A 19,648-nucleotide genomic window follows, 5' to 3' on the forward strand; every position below is an offset into this window, starting at 1 on the left:
CAAAACATATCCCATAATGAAACGCGCTTGTTTGGCTACTCTGTATGCATAATCATAAAACTTCCTTATGATCTGTGTGAAAATACCTTCTCAACCATGTCGAGTTGTAAACAATCCTAATTAGCATATGCATAATGCGTACCCATGGTTTGAAATCTTTGTTTACTTTCGCTCGCGACGATTTTCCAGATGAAATGTAATCAAACTAATTTACCTGTTAATTACGTAAACTTGTTGTTTTTCGCTCGAATTTTCAACTTAAAGTGAATAACTTTAATATTACTTTGATATGGCCACTTTAAATTTAGAATATTTTTACCTTTATTTTTTTGTGTTTCAAGGGACAATACATAAATATGAAATTTAGCATAGTAGACTGTTTATAAATATAGTAATTGAAAAGTAATTTTGACCTATGGTAGTAGTAGTGCAATAAATACATTTTGCAATTGATAATTATGTTGAGGATCTATTATAGTTTTCAATTAAGCGTTGCCCAAATACTCCTCGAGTGTTGGGGGTTCGACTTCAAAAAATGATCCAGTTACTGACCCATACAAACAAGTATGACAATTGGTTAGCAAACCAGCCACAATATAGTATTTTGCCACTGGTTGTAAAAACACCTTAAGGTCTTTCTTGAAGTCCACAAAAGCCCAGTTCTGTAGTATCTTTCCAAATACCCACTCCACACAAACACGTACAGAAGACATGGCAGCATTGAACTCCTGCTGACGCTGATCTAAGTTTGCAGCTCCTTGTCTGAATGGTGAAATCAGCCATGGGCGTATAGGATACGCTGGATCTCCATACAAGCAGTAATGACCTCCCTCTTGAGTTTGTGGCAAGGCACTAAGTTGGTCTTGAATGCCACTTTCTCTTAAAATCCCTGCATCATGCCGACGTCCTTCAACTGGACCATATAGATTTCCAATTAGCCCGTTTGGAAGAACAATTGACTGAAACTTCAAAGCATGAACTCTTTTGTGTCCATTGAAGACAGCACGTTGAAAACGTGTAGGACGGCATATGGCACGTACAGTCCCATCTATAAATCCAAAACAGTTATTCAGTGGTGCACCCTTTGCATGAATCACCTCAGAGTAGAATGATAGATGATCTTCATCGAGCCATGGTTGGTCTAATTGAGTAAGTAAGTGATTGTGTTCAGTGTAAATTAAATCAATGGTTTCATTGATGGCTAAGGATAGAGTGGATGAAGGCCTTCCAAATAATTGTTCAAGATCAGTGAGTCTATTAGGAAACGCAAGGCGTCTTAATGTCATGCAGAGAGCATCTTCTGCAGCAACAATGCAATTGTTTCTGCATACAATGTTTACTGGCAGACGCAGAACTCTTATCAACCTCCGGATGTTTTCCTTTGAAAACCGAAATTTATCAACGCACTGGGCATTAGATAAATTGTCAAGATTGAAACGTTCGTAATTGACATCAAAAGTTGATGAATTTCTTCTTTCAACAAATACCTGTCTATCTAAAGCGTACTGTAATAGATCCTCATCATGATTATCAATTGCAAAATCTACCAAATTTTCGGCCATTTTCACGTTACTTTAATAGTACTCTAGGACCTGGGCCTAGATTAGTTACGATCGAGTGTACACAGTACTACTACTACTACAGTAGTTTGTTTTTGTTTATATCGTCTGCTTTGAAGCGTATCAGAACTCTGCTGCCACCTATAGTTTTCATATTATCGGTGATCGAGGATACGAAACTACATTGTTCTTAAAACAAGTACGAGATCGAGAACCGGTAATTAATGCTGGTTCTCGTTCCCGATCCGAGATAGCGAAAGCTCTCTAATATCAATAGTACCCCCTGTTTGTTTCCCTGTTTTAAGACAAAGTAAATCAACAAACTCAACGTAAGTTATATTTTTAAAATATATTAAACAAGATTTACACATACGTGTAAAATTTATAATTTATCTCAACTTTATAATGTTGGAAAAGTTTGATCATTTTATTTAGTGATAGGCCTAGATTTCGTCAATGACGAAGTCCGCAAAACTAATCTAGGTACTTAAGTATCTGCTTATATTTCTTTACACGAAGTTTTTGGTAATAAATGAAATGGTTTAAATTAAATTTGTATTAAAATAGAGACAAAATATCCTAGTAAGACTTGGGAAATAATTATTTTTTTATAATTATGTTAGAATGTTTTACTGCTATTTAATAAGCCTATAATTAGTATTTTAGGCCTAGGCATAGTATTAATCAACATAAGTAGGCCTACTATGTGCTTTGTATAGACATACCAGACCTGTACCTGTATACCAGATAAGTACATTAGAATAGAGTAATCATAATTTTTTTTTTTTTTGGCAGATTGATGGAAAACCACAAACAAATACTGTGTACACTCTGCAGAGTGTGTGGTATTAAATTAAACAAAGCCGGCTCTCGGTCAAAGAAAGTGGCAGACTATTGGGAACAGCTTAATGTTAGCAGAGATGAAGATAGTAGCGTAACTCCATCGTCATTCTGTAATCTCTGCTACATCAAGTGTGTTGTCCAAAAACAACAAATTTCCTGCAAGGACTGGCCGCCACATAAACGAATAGGATGTAACATCTGTGAAGATAAACTACGAAAAGGTTAGTTAATACTGGTAGAGAAAATTTATTTTGTTTATATTTTTAATGTACAGCAAATACTTTTAAAGCCATTGTTAATTGTTATCACATAGGTGGAAGGCCAAAGAAAAAGAAGAGGGGACGTGGAAATGCAGAGTGTCAAAGAAAAATGGCTCATACCTCATCAGTTACCAAGCATTTTGAACCAATAAACACAACACTAACAACTATTCCCGATTCTTACAACATTATCGGTTCTCTAAGACCATTCATGTGTTGCATCTGTAATGTATTGTGTGAATGTCCTGTCGAGTTACCATGTCATCATGTTGCTTGTAAAGCATGTGTTAATACTTGTTTTGTTGATGTCGAGTTCATGATTTGTCCTACCTGTTTAACTAATGTACACTACTTGTCTGTCACTGCTGTACCTGATCTTTTCATTCAATGTTATATGTCTGTTGCTGTCAAATGTAAGAAATGTCAGTGTCAGTTTGAATGTCGACAGTGTAATACACATGTGTGTGTCTTAAAAGAACACACTTATGCAAAACAACCTTCCACAAGCCCTGTGCAAGCGAATGTCGAAGTTTTAGGGCACCAACTACTGTCTGCCAAAACAGCAGAAAATGGTATAGCTACCTTCAGATCAAAGGGGCAGGTACAATACATTTCTTTATTTTCTCATAATTACAATTGACCGTGTACATACTATACTGTTACATTTATTCATATTTTCTTTTTTGTTTTGAAGACGGTTAGGTATATGAAGATACCTGCAGTTAGAGTGTCGTCAAATACAGCATCAAAAAAAACCAAAGACACCAGGTACAAAAGTTGATTGTTAATGTTTTATAAGGGAACTTCTGAATCAATCGTCAATTTCAACAACTGATACCTTTGCTTTCACAGATTCAACAATTCAGAAAACTGATAAGTGGAGAAGATGCTGAATTAGAACAACACAGACACGAATTTTCCCAATTAAATGAAGAATTAAAGACTATGCTTCGAACACCCATTAGGATGCCCCAAGGAGATATACTCTCAATGAGAACTCACCTTGGACTAAGTGGCTCTAGAACAAGATTATTAAAAAGGTATATTTTATTATTTAGACATTTATTTATTCTGAAATAAAACCAAATTATTATTTCAACCTATTATTCAATCTACTTCATTTAAAATAAGCATCCGTTCCAAACTATTATTTCTTCTATTTTTAGATGGTTAGCAAAGTACCGGGTCGTTTGTGAATGCGAAGCCAGTATTGGCTGTCAAGTTGATGAGATCATAGGCGACAATCTGACATCTGAGTATGTGCCATTGCTAGTGAAAGATACCAAGACAGATGAGTTGTTGCTCACAGATGTGCCATTAGTTGTAGTGAAAAGCTTAAGAGTGAAAGTAACACAATTGTTAGATGAGCTACAAAGGTATAAATACACACGTTTATCAAATGTTCTTTCTTTTTTTCATTAGATTTTTTTTTCAAAGCATTTGAAATATGAACACAATATTATTTTATTATTGCTTTTAGTCTTGATATGCTTACTTGGCACAATGGTTTGATACCAGAAAATAAAATATGGATTAAACTAGGCGGCGACAAAGGAGGAGGAACTTACAAATTTATGCTGCAAATTGGCAATGTTGACCGGCCCAATTCTTTGAAAAAAAATTCTTTACAATTTTGATATGGGAAGCAGGCGATTGCACCTACAATTTAAAAACAGGAATGGAGAGAATTAGGAACCAAGTTGAAGACCTCAAGACATTGGTGTGGAAGTAAGTAGTTTATATCATAACAGTTCTGACAATTTATAAAAGTATTTACTATTTATGATTTCACTATATGTTTTGATTTATTTTTATTTTATTTCAGTGGAGAAGAAATTGAATTATTTGCATTCAGCTACAGTACTATAAATACAAATGTCGTGTTTATGGATTGTCTGAAGCAAAGTGGTAAGTATGTATTTTTTATGTTTCATAATTCTGTACATAATATATACCTCTTCCTTTATTTCAGTGGAAAAGAAATTGAATTGTTTGCTTTCGGGGATTACGAGTATGAATGCCGTGTTTACGGATTATCCGGAGCAAGTGGTAAGTACTGTAATTCTAATACACTGGAACCTAGTATTATATTAGGCAATATCTCATAAATAGTTTAATACTAAAAAAATGTATTTTTTATAGGACGACACTTTTGCTTATATTGCCTGAGTTCGAAGGGTAAAGTGGATTTAACAAAAAGATCTCTAGAATCTATGAAGAAAGATTTGGAAAGTTTTGCAAGCAATGGAAGCATGTTGAAAAATGCAAAGTTTCACAATAACGTAATAAGTTCACCAATACTTGACATTGACATTGATCATGTAAGTACTGTAAAGCTCATAGATTGATCAAACTGTTTGTTTGATGAGAGTTGATAAGTTGATGCTTTTTATATCAGAAAAATTATATATATAATTTCTGCCTTGTATGATTAATGTTTGAATAAATATACCATCATCAGTTTTAAATAAAGAATGTTTCATTACAATTAGGTTTGTCCACCTGGACTGCATATTAGCTTAGGCCTTGGGTTGAAGCATTATCAAAGTTTAGAGGATGCATGCCACACACTTGATAAAAAGATGGCCCAACAAGCTGACGGCATCAATGCAAGCATTGCTCGTGAAGAGTACATTAAGGTACATTATAATTTCATTTGTTGGTACCTTGTATACAGAGCATTCCATCCATGTTACTTACAATGACCCTTTTAACCCTATTTTTCAGTTAGTGGAACATAATGAATGTTTGCGTTACCATTTAAATGAAAAGGAAAATCTGGAACAGGAGATAGGCCAAATGACTGATTATTTTAATGCTTTTAATTTACTTGGTCATGGAAATGATGATTGTGCAATTGAACTGATTACACAGATTAATCAGAAAATGGAGAAATTAAATGCTCATGTAAGTATAAGAAATATTTTATTATTATATTTATTAATAAATATATATATTATATTTATTATTGAACAAAGCAAATTGAATGAGAAAACTATGTGAATTATGTCATGATTATTTTGTAGAATGAACATATTGAAGCCGCGCCACCGTCTCCAACTTTTTTGAAGAGAACGGGTCCCATTTGTGAGGAATTGGACAAACGCTTGATCAAAATGGGCATAACAAGGCAGGCATACTGGGGACAGTGTTTTGTTGGGAACCATATCCATAAATTGTACATGGTAGGTATAAAGCTGACGTTGATGACTTACAAATGTGGCATGGGCTGTTTCATTCTTTTTTTAATAATTGCATTTTGAATAAACAATAAATTAAATCATTTCAGACAACAAATATTAAATATTTAATGGATGGAATAACCCACACTGTCCAAGCCATTTGTCCAACTCTTTTGAAGGAGGCTGAAGATGTAGCTGTGGCCTACACAAAGTTATTTAATGCATTTGGAGCCTGCCACAGATTATACAATTCAGCAGAACAATTCGGGAATGCTGAAATTGATCAGTTGCGTATGTACAGTACAGAAATCTTTGTTAAATTTTAAATAATTGCATATTTATTATTAAATAAATATTAAGCATTCAGAATATAAATGACAACTTTGCTTTTGTTACCTACAGAACAAAATATATCAATCTATAAAGAGATTTTCGCCACATTCCATGAAACGCAGCCTCCAAAATTTCACATATTGTGCGAGCATATCATACCATGGATCAAGAAATGGGGGGTGGGATTAGGATTCCATGGCGAACAAGGTGGTGAGTCAATGCACGCAAGATTGAATGGCATCCAACGTGACTACCGTGGCAGAACAACAGACAGATCAACAGAAATGTTCTGGTGGCGCTGCTTCGTTAGCGACGTGTTTTGTCCACACTCTGCATAAATGTTGTCTAAGTCGCTTTTTTGATTGATTTTTGATAATTGTTGATGTTTGACAAACTATATCTGTGACTTGTGTTTCTCTGTCTTGTGGATTTTTGTGAGTTCTAGATGTGTTTAAGCGCAGTATCAAAGAGATTGGTGTACAGTAGTCAGGCCCTAAAATCACTGCAGGTTAGCCCATTGTCTATCAGGAAGCCCGCTTTCGCGGATGATTTTCCGCGGGAATTGAGACCTAGGAAGCGGGGTAGGAGAGGCGGCGTTCGTCAAAGACTGAAGCGTAGAACCTTCAATCCACCGCTTCCTTCGATCATAATGTTCAATGCTCAATCTGTCAGGGAGAAGCTGGATGAACTTACGACTAAGGTATCTACCTTGAATGACTACAGAGATGTAAGTTTAATGGTTGTGACAGAAACATGGTTCCAACCAAATAAGGACACTCAAAGTTACAGCCATATTGATGGTTTTACATGTGTACGAGGAGATAGGACACCAGATGCGCTTAAGGAATGTGGGGGAGGTGTATGCATTTATATAAATAACCGCTGGTGCTCTAATGTAAGCATTTTCAGACAATACTGTTCACCGGATATCGAAGTACTTACGCTCTCTCTTAGGCCTTATTATCTTCCAAGGGAATTTCCTAAGATCTTTATTACTGCCATATACATTACCACCTCAGCAATTGTGAAAAACTCAGCTGATTATTTACATGATCTAATAAGAGACATGGAGAATGACTCACCTGACGCGGTTAAAATCATTGCAGGCGACTTTAATCAGTGCGAACTAAATAAAGCAGTACCACACTACCACCAGTATGTAGACAAACCTACTAGAGGTGAGAACATTCTCGATAAATGCTATGGCAATGTTACTAAGGCTTATAAATGCATGATAAAACCAGGAATTGGCGCTTCTGACCATAAGTCTGTTCACCTGATGCCTAAATATGTTCAGAGAATAAAGGCAATTAAACCTATTATCAGGTCTGTAAAAGAGTGGTCCCACGAAAACATTGAAAAGTTAAAAGGATGCTTTGAATCAACCAACTGGAATATTTTTATGGAAGGTGCCACAATTCATGATGCGACAGACGCGATATCCGGATACATTGATTTTTGTGTTGGAAGTATTATTAAGGAAAGGAAAATTAAGCTGTTCCCTAATAATAAACCTTGGTTAAATGGAAGTATTAAGAAATTAGTGCAAAGAAAGCAAAAATGTGCTAACCACGATGAAAGGAGAAAAATACAGAAGGAATTAAAAAAAGAAGTAGCTCGCAGTAAGAAACAGTATGGAAAAAAAGTGGAGGCAAAGTTTAAGTCTGGAAACAGCAAGCAGGTATGGAATAGTATGCGCAACATGACAGGTTATGGAAATAAGATGGGTAATAATATTACAGCAGGAAATGGCAAAAAAATGGCGAGCGAGTTAAACTCTTTCTACACTCGGTTTGACGACAAGGACTTTAGTGCAAAAAGATCTCAAACTGTTAACGAGATAGTAGATAGCGGATTACATGACAACCCTGTGGTGGTTGACACATCTGATGTGAAGTTTATGTTTAGGAAAATTAACATTAAGAAAGCAGTAGGGCCGGATAAAGTCAGTGGAAAGGTGCTAAAAGAGTGCAATGAGCAACTCTCGCAAGTGTTTTCGTTGTTGTTCAACTGGTCACTGCGTACATTTGAAATTGCTAGAATCTGGAAAAAATCCTTAATTCACCCCCTGTCTAAGAATAATAAACCTGAAGCTCTCAATGACTATAGGCCCATTGCCATAACTGCTGTACCTATGAAATGTTTCGAAAAATTAATTAAGAATGAGATTTTAAGTGAGAGTCTTTTGGATCCCTGTCAATTTGCCTATCGTTCTAAAAGGGGTGTAGAAGATGCAGTTACAACTTTATTACATAAAATACTTGGTCATGTTGACAGGCCAAATTCGTATGCCAGAGTTTTATTCTTAGATTTTTCATCCGCTTTTAACACTTTGCAACCTCATATTTTAATGGAGAAAATGAATGTCTTGGGTATAAATCCAGCTACTATTTTATGGATCAATGATTTTTTAAAAGATAGGGAACAATTCGTCTGTTTTAATGATAATATTTCAGAAAAACTTATGTGCAATACTGGTGCACCACAAGGCTGTGTTTTATCTCCTATTTTATTTTCTTTATATACTAATGATTTTAAATGTTCAGATGATCTAGTTTTAACCAAATGCTATACTGTGAAATACGCTGATGACACCGGTCTAGTTGGCCTGATAAAACATGATGACCCTAAGTCATATTTTGATAATGTCAGTTATTTTTCTACTTGGTGTTCTAATAACTATCTAAAATTAAATGTTAACAAGACTAAAGAAATGATCATTGATTTTAGAAAAGGTAACAAAACACATGATAAGCTATGTATATTAAACGATGAAGATATATGTATTGACGCGCTGAGTGTGTGGCAACTCGGGCAGCTGAGGAAAGTTTTGTTTTCCTCTAGAATTGTGTTTCCACTCTGAATTTATATGCGTTGATTTTTCTGTGTTACCTGTTTTCTTATAGTGGCGTACCATTGTTGTTAATTTTGAATTATTATTGGCGTTTTGGTGTAATTATCCCGAGCCGGTACCTAGCCCTGACTCGCTCCGCTCAACAGCAAAGCAGGGGACAATAGAACAGTTCTCGGTACCGTATTGTTCCAGCTAAATTCACATACTCGGCCTAAGCTGTTCACTCATCGACTCGCCTGAGGTATTACGTAACCAACATTCCAGAGCGATTGTAATTCAGCAACATCTAATTTGCATGTCGGAGCGGATCTGCTGTTTATATTATGCGGTGCTGAACTGTCTGTATCCAGTCTATTGTAGTCAGTGTTCCCGGTACGGTGTTTTTTGGTGATTGTTTTCGTGACTGTGTTTGGTGAATCGTCTGTATTATTAGTACTGTATTAATCTTGGTGTGTTTCTTTGGATTATACTGCAGTCTTTTTCCGTTGATTGATATTATTTGTGGTACGGAATTTTGAGTCGACATAGCGTTTATCAACATGTGTCTCACTAGAAGCGAGTTTTATAGAATTGGACAACTGAACTTAGCAGTTCCCACCAAAGATGTTTTTATGAGAATCAATGAGCTTGGAATAGCATCAACCAAGCCCCGCGGATGTCGTGCCGGAAAAAGAAAACAGAGAGAAATAAAGGTTAGAATTACACCACGTAGAACTAGAAACGGGGAACACCGATCGTCGAAAAGTCAATGTAGAACGATTAAGCAAGATAATCTAGTTGAACTCTCTAATGGGAAATGGACTCTTCCCTCTTTATTTATGACAAATGCTCGATCTCTAAATAATAAAATGGATGAACTGGCTACACGCGTTAGGAAATCTAAACCTGTCGTGATTGCAATTACTGAGACTCACTTAAATCCCGCGTTTCCTGACAAGTTGATAGAGTTAGAGGGATACTCGATGGTGCGACGTGATAGGCAAAATCGCAGCGGTGGAGGTATCATCATGTATGTTCGTGAAGACCTATCTTATCGAGTTTGGTCTGAACTTAATAACGAATCACTGGAAAGTGTGTGGATAACAACCCGGCCAAAACGTTTGCCGCGACAATATTCGAACATCTCCTACGGCCTTATCTATCACCCGGAGAGTTCTGTAAATAATGATTGGGAAATGGCGTCTCACATTACACAGAGTTTAGATTATATTTGTAGTAAACATCCGGAATCAGGAATAATCGTCACAGGAGACTTCAACCGAATGAGAGACAACCTTATTGTTAAGTATCCCTTAAAACAGATCGTTAAAGTATCAACTAGAGATCGCGCATCACTTGATTTAATATATACTAATATGAGCGATGTTTTTAATGCACCTACTAAAGAATCACCTTTAGGACTGTCTGATCACAACGTCATCGTATGCACCCCAATCGTAGGAACATTTAAATCGCCTAACGTCTTCGCTTACCATACAAAACGTAGCTGTAAACCGGGTGCCAAGGAAAACTTCGAACGCGACATTAATAACATTAGATGGCAAGATCTATATCGAATGGATGGATGTTGTAACCAGTTTGAACTGTATCATAAGAACATTTCTGAACTCTTAAATTTACACTTCCCCCAAGTAACGATTAAAAGACTTCTTAAAGATAAGCCATGGGTAAATAATGCGTTTAAAGGTATCGTTTCTAGACGGCAAGCAGCTTTTGCAATTGACCCCATGTCTGCCGAATATAAGAAACTTAGAAACTTATCTAACCGAATGGCTAAATCTTTGAGAGGTGATTTTTATCGTAATAGTATTGCCCAGTTATTCTCGTCCGATTCTAAATCTTGGTGGAGGGGTATTAAACAATTTCTTAATCTCGGAAAGGGTACTAAGTACTTTAAAACTATGGCTAATGAATTATGTAACGGGAACGTATACGATCTTACCACGAAAATTAGTGGTTTTTTCCAGTCCCTGACTTCTGAGTTCAAACCTCTTGAACCAAAAACCAATGATTGTAACACTGTAGTACCACCCCATTTAATTATCACGCCAGAGACAATTGAGTCTAAGCTTAAACTTGTGAAATGTAATAAAGCCCCAGGCCCGGACGGAATCCCTCCGTGGGTACTACGTGATTTTGCCAATGTCCTTTCCAAGCCAATAAGTGCAATAGTTAACTCCAGTTTAAGGGAAGGGGTTCTCCCCATGCTTTGGAAGTCAGCCGATATAATCCCCATTCCAAAGGTTAACCCACCTAAGGTTCTTGAGAATGACTTGCGTCCTATTTCGCTGACTTCCACCACCATGAAAGTTATTGAAGGGATCGTAGGGGAAATGATTTGGGTCCAAATTAAAGATAAAATCAAGTTGAATCAATTTGGTTGCTCTAAGGGTGTGTCTACCACTGACGCTCTTATACATTTGTTAACCGAATGCTTTAATGCTACTGACCAAGGAGATGAAATGAGATTATTATTGCTTGATTTCAAAAAGGCTTATGATTTAATTGACCATAATATATTAATTGATAAGTTGTATAATTTAGGGGTCGAAGACCATCTAATCTCTTGGATCTATGCTTTTCTATGTGATAGAAAACAACGTGTTAAACTAGGCGATGAATTGTCCCCTTGGACAGTCGTTAAGGGTGGTATCCCCCAAGGATCCTGGTTGGGGCCCATGTTGTTTATCATCTTTGTCGACGATCTTCTGGATGGGGTGCCGTGCATGAAATACATGGACGACACCTCCATCCATGAACGCGTCGGCAACGATGGGGCAACTGTACTTCAAACCACTCTTGACGAAACTGTCCAGTGGGCTAAGGATAACAATATGTACCTTAATATTAAGAAAACGAAAGTGATGAGAATTAGTTGTAAAAGGTCAAAGACTGCTTTTGAGCCACTCCATGTTGGAGATTGTAATCTGGAACGTGTTGACGAATTTAAACTTCTTGGTGTAATTATTTCTCATAATTTGTCATGGCAACCTCATATTGATCAAATGATTAGTAAATGTAATTCTAGAATGTACTTTCTCAAACAGGTGCGGAGGGCAGGCCTGGATGCCCCCGCACTTGTCCAATTTTATACTAGTATCATTAGACCTATATTAGAATATGCGGCCCCAGTTTGGGGATCAAATATTACGAAGCAACAGAATCAACAACTTGAACAAATTCAGAGAAGGGCCTTTAAATGTATTTTTCCGCATGCTACTTATTCCGATGCCCGCAGCTTCCTTGGTTTTTCTACCTTAGAAGACCGCCGTGTTCGACTGTGCAAGGATTTTTTTGTTAAAATCAAAGACCCCAGTCACAGATTGAATCATTTGTTACCGGAGGCTCCTTCTGCTGCTTATAATCTTAGAAGACTCCGTGAGTTCTGTATCCCTAGAGTTAAAACTAACCGTTCAAAAACGTTTATTATTAATCACGGATTATTCCAAAAATGGTAAACATTTTGTGTTATGTTTCTGCGACTTTCCGTACCTTTGTGTGTAAATATTATTGAACATTTTTGAAATTTTAAACATTTTTTAAATTTGTAAACATTTTTAATACTTTTAAATTTTTATCCTGCAGGCCTATGTCTTTAACAATTTGTATTTTATATTTATTGTTTTTATAATAAGTGATTTTTAATTGTAATTTTGTTTTAATTTTTTGATTGTATGTTCTACATTTCTGAATGTCTTTTATATTTGTATATTGCATTTTATTTTTTTGAGTGAAACGCTTTTGTTAAACTTCAATCTTTCGTTTGATTGCAATAAAGTTCTATTCGTATTCGTATTCGTATTCGTATTCGTATTCGTATGAAGTGGAAGTTGTTAGTCACTTTAAGTATCTAGGCACAGTAATCGATGATAAACTTAATTGGAAGGAAAACACTAAGTTAGTTACCACAAATTGTTATAAACGACTGTACTTTTTGAGAAGATTGAAGAAATTTCATGTGTGCAATAGGATCTTGACTTTATTTTATGAATCTGTTATTTTATCTGTTTTAACTTTTAATGCAATAGTTTGGTTCAACAATTTAAATCAGCAATGCATGAAAAAAGTACAAAGAATAAGTAAATCTGCCAAAAAGATAATAGGAAACGATATTAAGAAATCAGACGAAGTTGTTAACAACGCACTTACAAATAAACTTAAAGTTATTATGTCAGATGTTAGCCACCCACTTAACCAGTACATTACGTTAAGCCGGTCTGGGCGCATTACATATCCTCGCTGGAACACTGAACGCCTACGTAGATCCTTTCTCCCATCTGCTATGAGGCATTTTAATTTAAGGTGGAAACGATAACTGCAACAAGTATTTTAAATCTGTATTTTTTAAACCTGCCATGAGGCATTTTAATTTAAGGTGGAAACGATAACTGCAATAAGTATTTTAAATCTGTATTTTTTAAATCTGTATTTTTAACTCAATTTGTACTTTTTGTGTCCTCTTTTAACTTTTTTATAACATCTTGTTCTCTGTTTATGTGATTTTATTCTTTTTTACTGTTTGTGCGACAATGTTTTTAGACAATTTTAATGTGTGTACTTTCAGCCAAAGTTTCAAGCCATTTATGAGTTTGACAATAAAGTTTATTGAATTGAATTGAAATTGAATTAACCATTTTGCTGTCAGTGGTGAAAAATCACTGGGTTTCGTGCAGTCCATCAACTCTAAAGGCGATTCCTGAAAAGAAGGCCAATAAAAGAAAAATTGAGGAATAATGTACTGGCACTGTTGTATCTTCACAGGTTTTGAAGTTGATCTTAATAATGTTTTTTTAATGGATAGAGTATAAATATCTCATGTGCAATCTTTGTGCCCAACAACAGATTATTAAAGATGTATTGTCTTCCTGAAAAAAATAATTATTAAAACATTTTTTGTTGAATATGCCATTTGAATGTCACCTAATAGTATCCACTTTGACCAAAAATTGGATCGAAAGAAAATGTATTTACCTAAAAAACTGTAATTTAAAGCAAAAAATAGTCAAATTGGCTGCCAGCCAATAGGTTTTTGGTTGAATTTAACCATTTATTTTGCCATTTTATAAGTAATTATTAATCTTTATTTTTCATGTTTTTTGAGGACAATACATCTACTACTAAGTACTGTATTACGTTACTGGATTTAAGTAGGAACTTTAAGAACATTCTTTCTTTCTTGTCCAAATATGAAAGTAATGTGAATTAGTTTACAGATTTCCTATCTCTGTTGAAAGCTGAATGTACAACTAACTATTCAAATATTTTTCCAATCTTAGATTATCAGTTACTGATAACAAATACCTCATTAGAAATAAATGTCGTCAATGTCATCGATCAAATTCTTTGATTAGTATTTGATGACCTATATCAATCATTTTGTTCTCTGTTATTTTGTTATATTATATTATATTTTAATAGTGTTAACAATTCTTATAAAACAGTCTATAAATCAATAAATTATGTTTAATTATTTTTAAAAACTGGATTACATGCCATTCAATATATTTGATTAACAATAACAATGTTGTATAATTACTTACCTATTTGACAATGGTATAATCCACAACAACCTATCACATAGTGTAAATTGGATCGTTCCATTTGTTTTATTAGGGGTAAGTACAATTGCATTTTTAAAAATATATAATATACTTGCATCAAACACAATCGTAAACATATTTTAGTTTATAAAAAAAACACTCTATTACAGAAAATACTTTTAGAATGTGTGGTAACAATTTCCTCGCTGATAAGTATGTATTTACAGATAAGACATGCGACTATTTAATGAGGTCGGCAGTATTCTGTTGATTGCGCAATCTTTAAAAAATGGCGTTTTAATTTGACAAACCGATAATTATAATTATAAATACTCAATTGCCATCTTCATTGTGTCGGATGTAAGCAATATCAAGTTTCGTCTTGAAAAAATGAATGTTTATACAAATTGGTAAATGCTCATATTCCATGTAAATATCAGTAAAAGTTCACATTTTGCCCGGTTCCCATTCCGTATATTCAATTATTTCCCCGTTATGACCATGTGCAATCCATAGTGAAACTATCCATATTACCCATAAGACCATAGTCCATTTTCAAAAAACTTCTAATAATTGGTATTATAAAAAATTAAATAACATACAAAAATTATGTTATTTTGTACCAAAAAAAACAGTAATATTCAAACAATATTATTTTTGCTTTAAAATGTGTTCATAGTATTTTTTAAATGTTATTTAGAATGTTTATAAGTTAAAGTGTTGATGACAAGCCTAACAAATTCGTTATTTTATTGTTATGCCAACCTCAAGTGACGAAAACAACGTGGGAGAGAAACGGAAGTAACGGATTTTAAATGTCAACTGAATGTCAGTCACGTGCTCAATAGAGGGCGCAATTTAAAGAGATTACAGACTCTGTCTGCGTTTCGCATACTTCGCGGATACGTGAAAATTACACAAGAGTCTTCTTTAAATATTCAAGACTTACTTTGTTTTCCAATGATTTCATTTATGCTTCTGGTTTAATGGCAAAATTGGTTGTTTTATGTTACTATTTATTCATCAGGCATCTGTCCCACGTGTACACGTACTGTGTGCAGAACCTATAATCTGACCTCAAGTTGAACTTGTGCAGGGTAAATTGGACCCTGGACGCGTAGTACGCGAATGCAATGCTAGCGTGTTTAGAACAAGTTTAGAAGAAAACATCATGGACCACCTAGCTGCTGTAATTTTCTATGGCTTAATCCAGGACTAGTTAGTCCAGGTTTCATGAATACCATATCAAAGATAGTCCAGGATCATCCTTAGTCCAGGACTAGATAGTCCAGGACTAAGGATAGTCCAGGACTAAAGATAGTCCCCTTTCATGAATACCAGCCTAGGGGATCATCTCCTGGTGTGCTGATCTGGTAGGCCTTGCCGTAGGTCCATAGACATCCTAATCCGATTTTGACATATCTCACAGATGTTTGTGGAATGTATGGCCCCTTATATGAGTACTCCTGCTTCGGGGCTTGAGTCCATGATTTCGTTTTTAAAGCGAATGGTCCATGGATCAAGATATGCAAACAGCCAAATGTGATGATGTGCAGGTTGGGGAGGACAGGCAATATGGTCACGAAATGCATTTAGGATTTTTCTCTTCCATCATCCAATCTACATGGTATTCCACGTGACTATGTGGCGTCGGTTTATTTATATTTTTTTTTTTAGCTATGCAGAATTTTGTACTCTGTATTCTTTTATTCTTTTTTCCGAAATAAAAGATGAAGTGTGTCGCGTTCCAAAATGGGCGTTCCAGATCCCGATTTTTTGTGAATTCCAAAGAAAATCCTATTACGAGATGGGTAATCAGGATTCACAAAAGATCGGGACATCGTTCGGGATTGCGATATTTCTGATCACAGCAAGATCCCGCCAGAATCTTGGTCGTGATCCCTAATGGTTTTTAATGGGGTAGCCATTACAAAGATCAATGTGCCCCATTGTTTTCCCCATATTGTGGAAGATATGCTGAAGATTCTCCTAATGTTATTAGATCAGATAAATCTGCCATGCTTAAACAACTGCTCATCATCATGGTGGGAATTTTAAACAAATGATTCAAATTGCTAATGTTGACCACCTAAACCTCCAAAATACAGTTGTATGGCACCTTCTACCCCCACCCCGACGAGGATGACATTGTTACAAAAACATGGTGCAAAACATGCCGCGAGTTTTGTGAAATTTGCGAAGAGACACCCTCGATGCGAGCCCATACTGGTGCCCGATTGTTTTGCCCGAGGAACTTCGACAATTAAAAAGAACAATTTTCAAGATCATGTTAAAAAAAGCAGGGCTCATGAAATTTCAGTTAAATAAAATGAAAGAAACACCAATGGAAACCTCTCGTAGCGCCGAGAGCTCTGGAGCGTCCAAACCAAATACTTTGATGCCATAACTTCAAGGCATGTCACTTAAACAACACAATTAACTACAAAAAAAATTTCAATTGGCGCATTTCTTAGTTGGCAATGCCAAATCATTCAAATTCTATGCCGATATGACCGAATTTGAAAAACCGGGTACATAAATGATAAGTCGTGTAGAGAAATCGTGTTCTATATTAGTGAAAGTTTAAAGTTAGAAAAGATTACCGAACCACTAAACAACAATAAAGCAAATTACTACAGTAGTACAGTACGACGGAAGCAGCAGTGCAAAAACCATGGATGAGAAAGAGTTATTTCTAATTAAGACTGCTGCTTTCGGTGTTCCCACCTTTAATGTTATGACACTGGAAGAGCCGAGTAGCACAACCGCTGAATGTCTAAAGGATGCTCTTGACTCATCGTTTGCCAAGATGAATTTTACGTTCGATAGAAAATTTAAAGAGTTGGGCATGTGCAGTGACGGTGCAGCCGTCAACTTGAAACTACACAGGTAATTTTAGTAGTAAAAAACCTATATATTCTTTACTAATTCAAATAAATAATCAACAGTTTAAATTATAGTAGTAATTCATACAGTATGCCTAAAATAAAAAACAGAATATTTATTCAATTGTAAATAATTAATTAATTTTTTTTCATCATTTGTATACAGACTAATAAAAGAGGAAATCGGGGAACACTATACTTTTACTCACTGTCCTTCGCACAGGGTTGAGCTGGCCATTAGAGATGCGTTTGGCATTAGTGACCTCAACACCGAGAGCCAAGAAGACGTCAATTCGACGTATAGTTTATTTAAACGGGCAAATCTCTGATGGCGACTTTTCAAACAACACATCGGACAGGTCTACCGCAAATACAAGCGACCTAATGGAACCAGGTGGACAGAGCATCAAGCTGCTGGATTGTTATCATACATGCACAATCTTCCTATATTAATTAGTTATTGCAACAACCAAATCGCCCAACCCACTAACACAATCACAAACAAATATTCAATTCAATTAAGCTAGATATCTTGAAATACCTGACCCCACTCACAAAATCACTGCAATCAACAGATCTAATCTTGCCTGACCTAATTTCTATCACAACATCCGTTCTTTCACAAACATCAAAATTATCTCAAATTGTCCATGAAAATGACACGTCCGTATTTCAAAATGTACGTATTTCCCCACAACATCTCAAATCCCGAAAGATGTAGTCGTTGATGAGAACCCTGTAATCCAAGAGAGACTTACACGTCATCAAGCCGAGGGCGATGATGGGCATATGACATATATGTTCCGTGGCTACCTTGTTAAGGGCAATCTAAATCGAGCGAAAAACAAAACTTGGCAGAAGTCCAGAAAATCCTTTACAAATTAGTAAACGCCTTCAAAGACCGCTTAAGTTCGATCACAACTGACGATGTTTTTGTTGCCGTTGCAGAGGTTCTAAACACCAAGAATTACAGATATAAGGAAAGCAAATCTATTTGCGATAATGTGAAAGTGATAGTCAATAAGTACAAGCCATTGCTAGAAGCAAACGGCTGTATTCTGATCAAATTGTATACAGAAGTAGACATTTTACACAATCATATTTTAAAGTTTTTCAAAATTAGTTCTCCATCCAAAGTTTGGCCACAAATTTTCAACATGAAGCAGTCACTTGGCATTGTCAATATTTTGCACATTGTTGAGTTGTGTATTTCTTTACCAATTGGCAATGCTGAAACGGAGAGTGTTTTTCCTTTTTTATGGCGAATTTTTTCAAAAGAACGCCAATCGTTGTCCAATGACACCCTTAATGACATCCTTAGATTGAGGGCCGATAGGGACTACGATCCAACACGATACAACAAGGCCATTGAGCTGTTCCTATCGGTTCATCTTTCTGGGGAAGTCCGCAAACGTGCTCGCCGCCTAGATTGTCACGCCACAAAAAAACGGCGAACTGGCAAAGACGGCGATCATGTCACTGCAGTGGATGTCGTTGTCCGAATCCGAAGAAGAATGGACGGATTCGTCATCAGACGATGAGTTCTAAGCAGGCCTAGTTTGTATCAGTTTTTTCAAACTTGAGTAATTCTTGGTGTTGTATTTTGTATTTTTGTACACCAATTATAGGATTAATAAAATCCCAAACAGTACCTACATGTACCTTGTTTTCATTTGACAATGATTAAAAATATAAAAAGAAGTAAATATCAACGTTGTTCGTCTCTTTTTACACTTCGTTTCACCGTCATGTGAAATACATGGTTGTCATGGTTTTTAATTCTATTATTATTACAGCCGCGTAATCGTCATTGGATGATCAGCAGATCCTTTTGTGATTGGCCACAAGGGTTCTTTTGTTTGCGTGGTTATTGTTTAGAGAGCAAGCCGCGCCGTAAATGTGCTGTACATTATCAACACAGCTATTTTTAGGTACAGTACAGTTAATGTGTGTGTGATTGAATACTAAAAATAGCTTTGGGGGCTGAACAAAAAAAATGCCGACGTGTTGCCGAGGTGGGCTTCGTTTACGTCGGCATTTTTTTGCCGAGGTCATTTCGTCCCAGTTTCGAGGGCTGTCCATGCCAAAAGAATTGCAAAATCTTTTATCAACGCCTTTCAGATTACCAATCGGCGACTTATTGCCAATGAAAACTAACCTGGGTTTGACCTGGAAACGAAACAGAGAACTAA

The 19,648-nt window shown here is 35.8% G+C and overlaps 1 protein-coding gene and 1 pseudogene across 1 annotated transcript; both read left to right on the forward strand.

Moving 5' to 3' along the window:
* The first annotated feature begins 1,831 nt into the window (after nt 1–1,831).
* On the forward strand, nt 1,832–5,367 carry LOC144837249 (uncharacterized). The gene is made up of 9 exons (XM_078692283.1): nt 1,832–1,888; nt 2,355–2,623; nt 2,716–3,263; nt 3,357–3,430; nt 3,529–3,702; nt 3,829–4,038; nt 4,635–4,711; nt 4,805–4,983; nt 5,155–5,367. Exons 2-9 carry the CDS (start codon nt 2,359–2,361, stop codon nt 5,365–5,367), a joined length of 1,740 nt encoding a protein of 579 aa, XP_078548409.1. The 5' UTR covers nt 1,832–1,888; nt 2,355–2,358.
* On the forward strand, nt 1,965–13,789 carry LOC144837245 (uncharacterized; annotated as a pseudogene).
* Nucleotides 13,790–19,648: the final 5,859 nt, after the last annotated feature.

This window comes from Antedon bifida, chromosome 3 (assembly GCF_963402885.1).
Source record: "Antedon bifida chromosome 3, ecAntBifi1.1, whole genome shotgun sequence".
Classification (NCBI taxonomy): Eukaryota; Metazoa; Echinodermata; class Crinoidea; order Comatulida; family Antedonidae; genus Antedon; species Antedon bifida.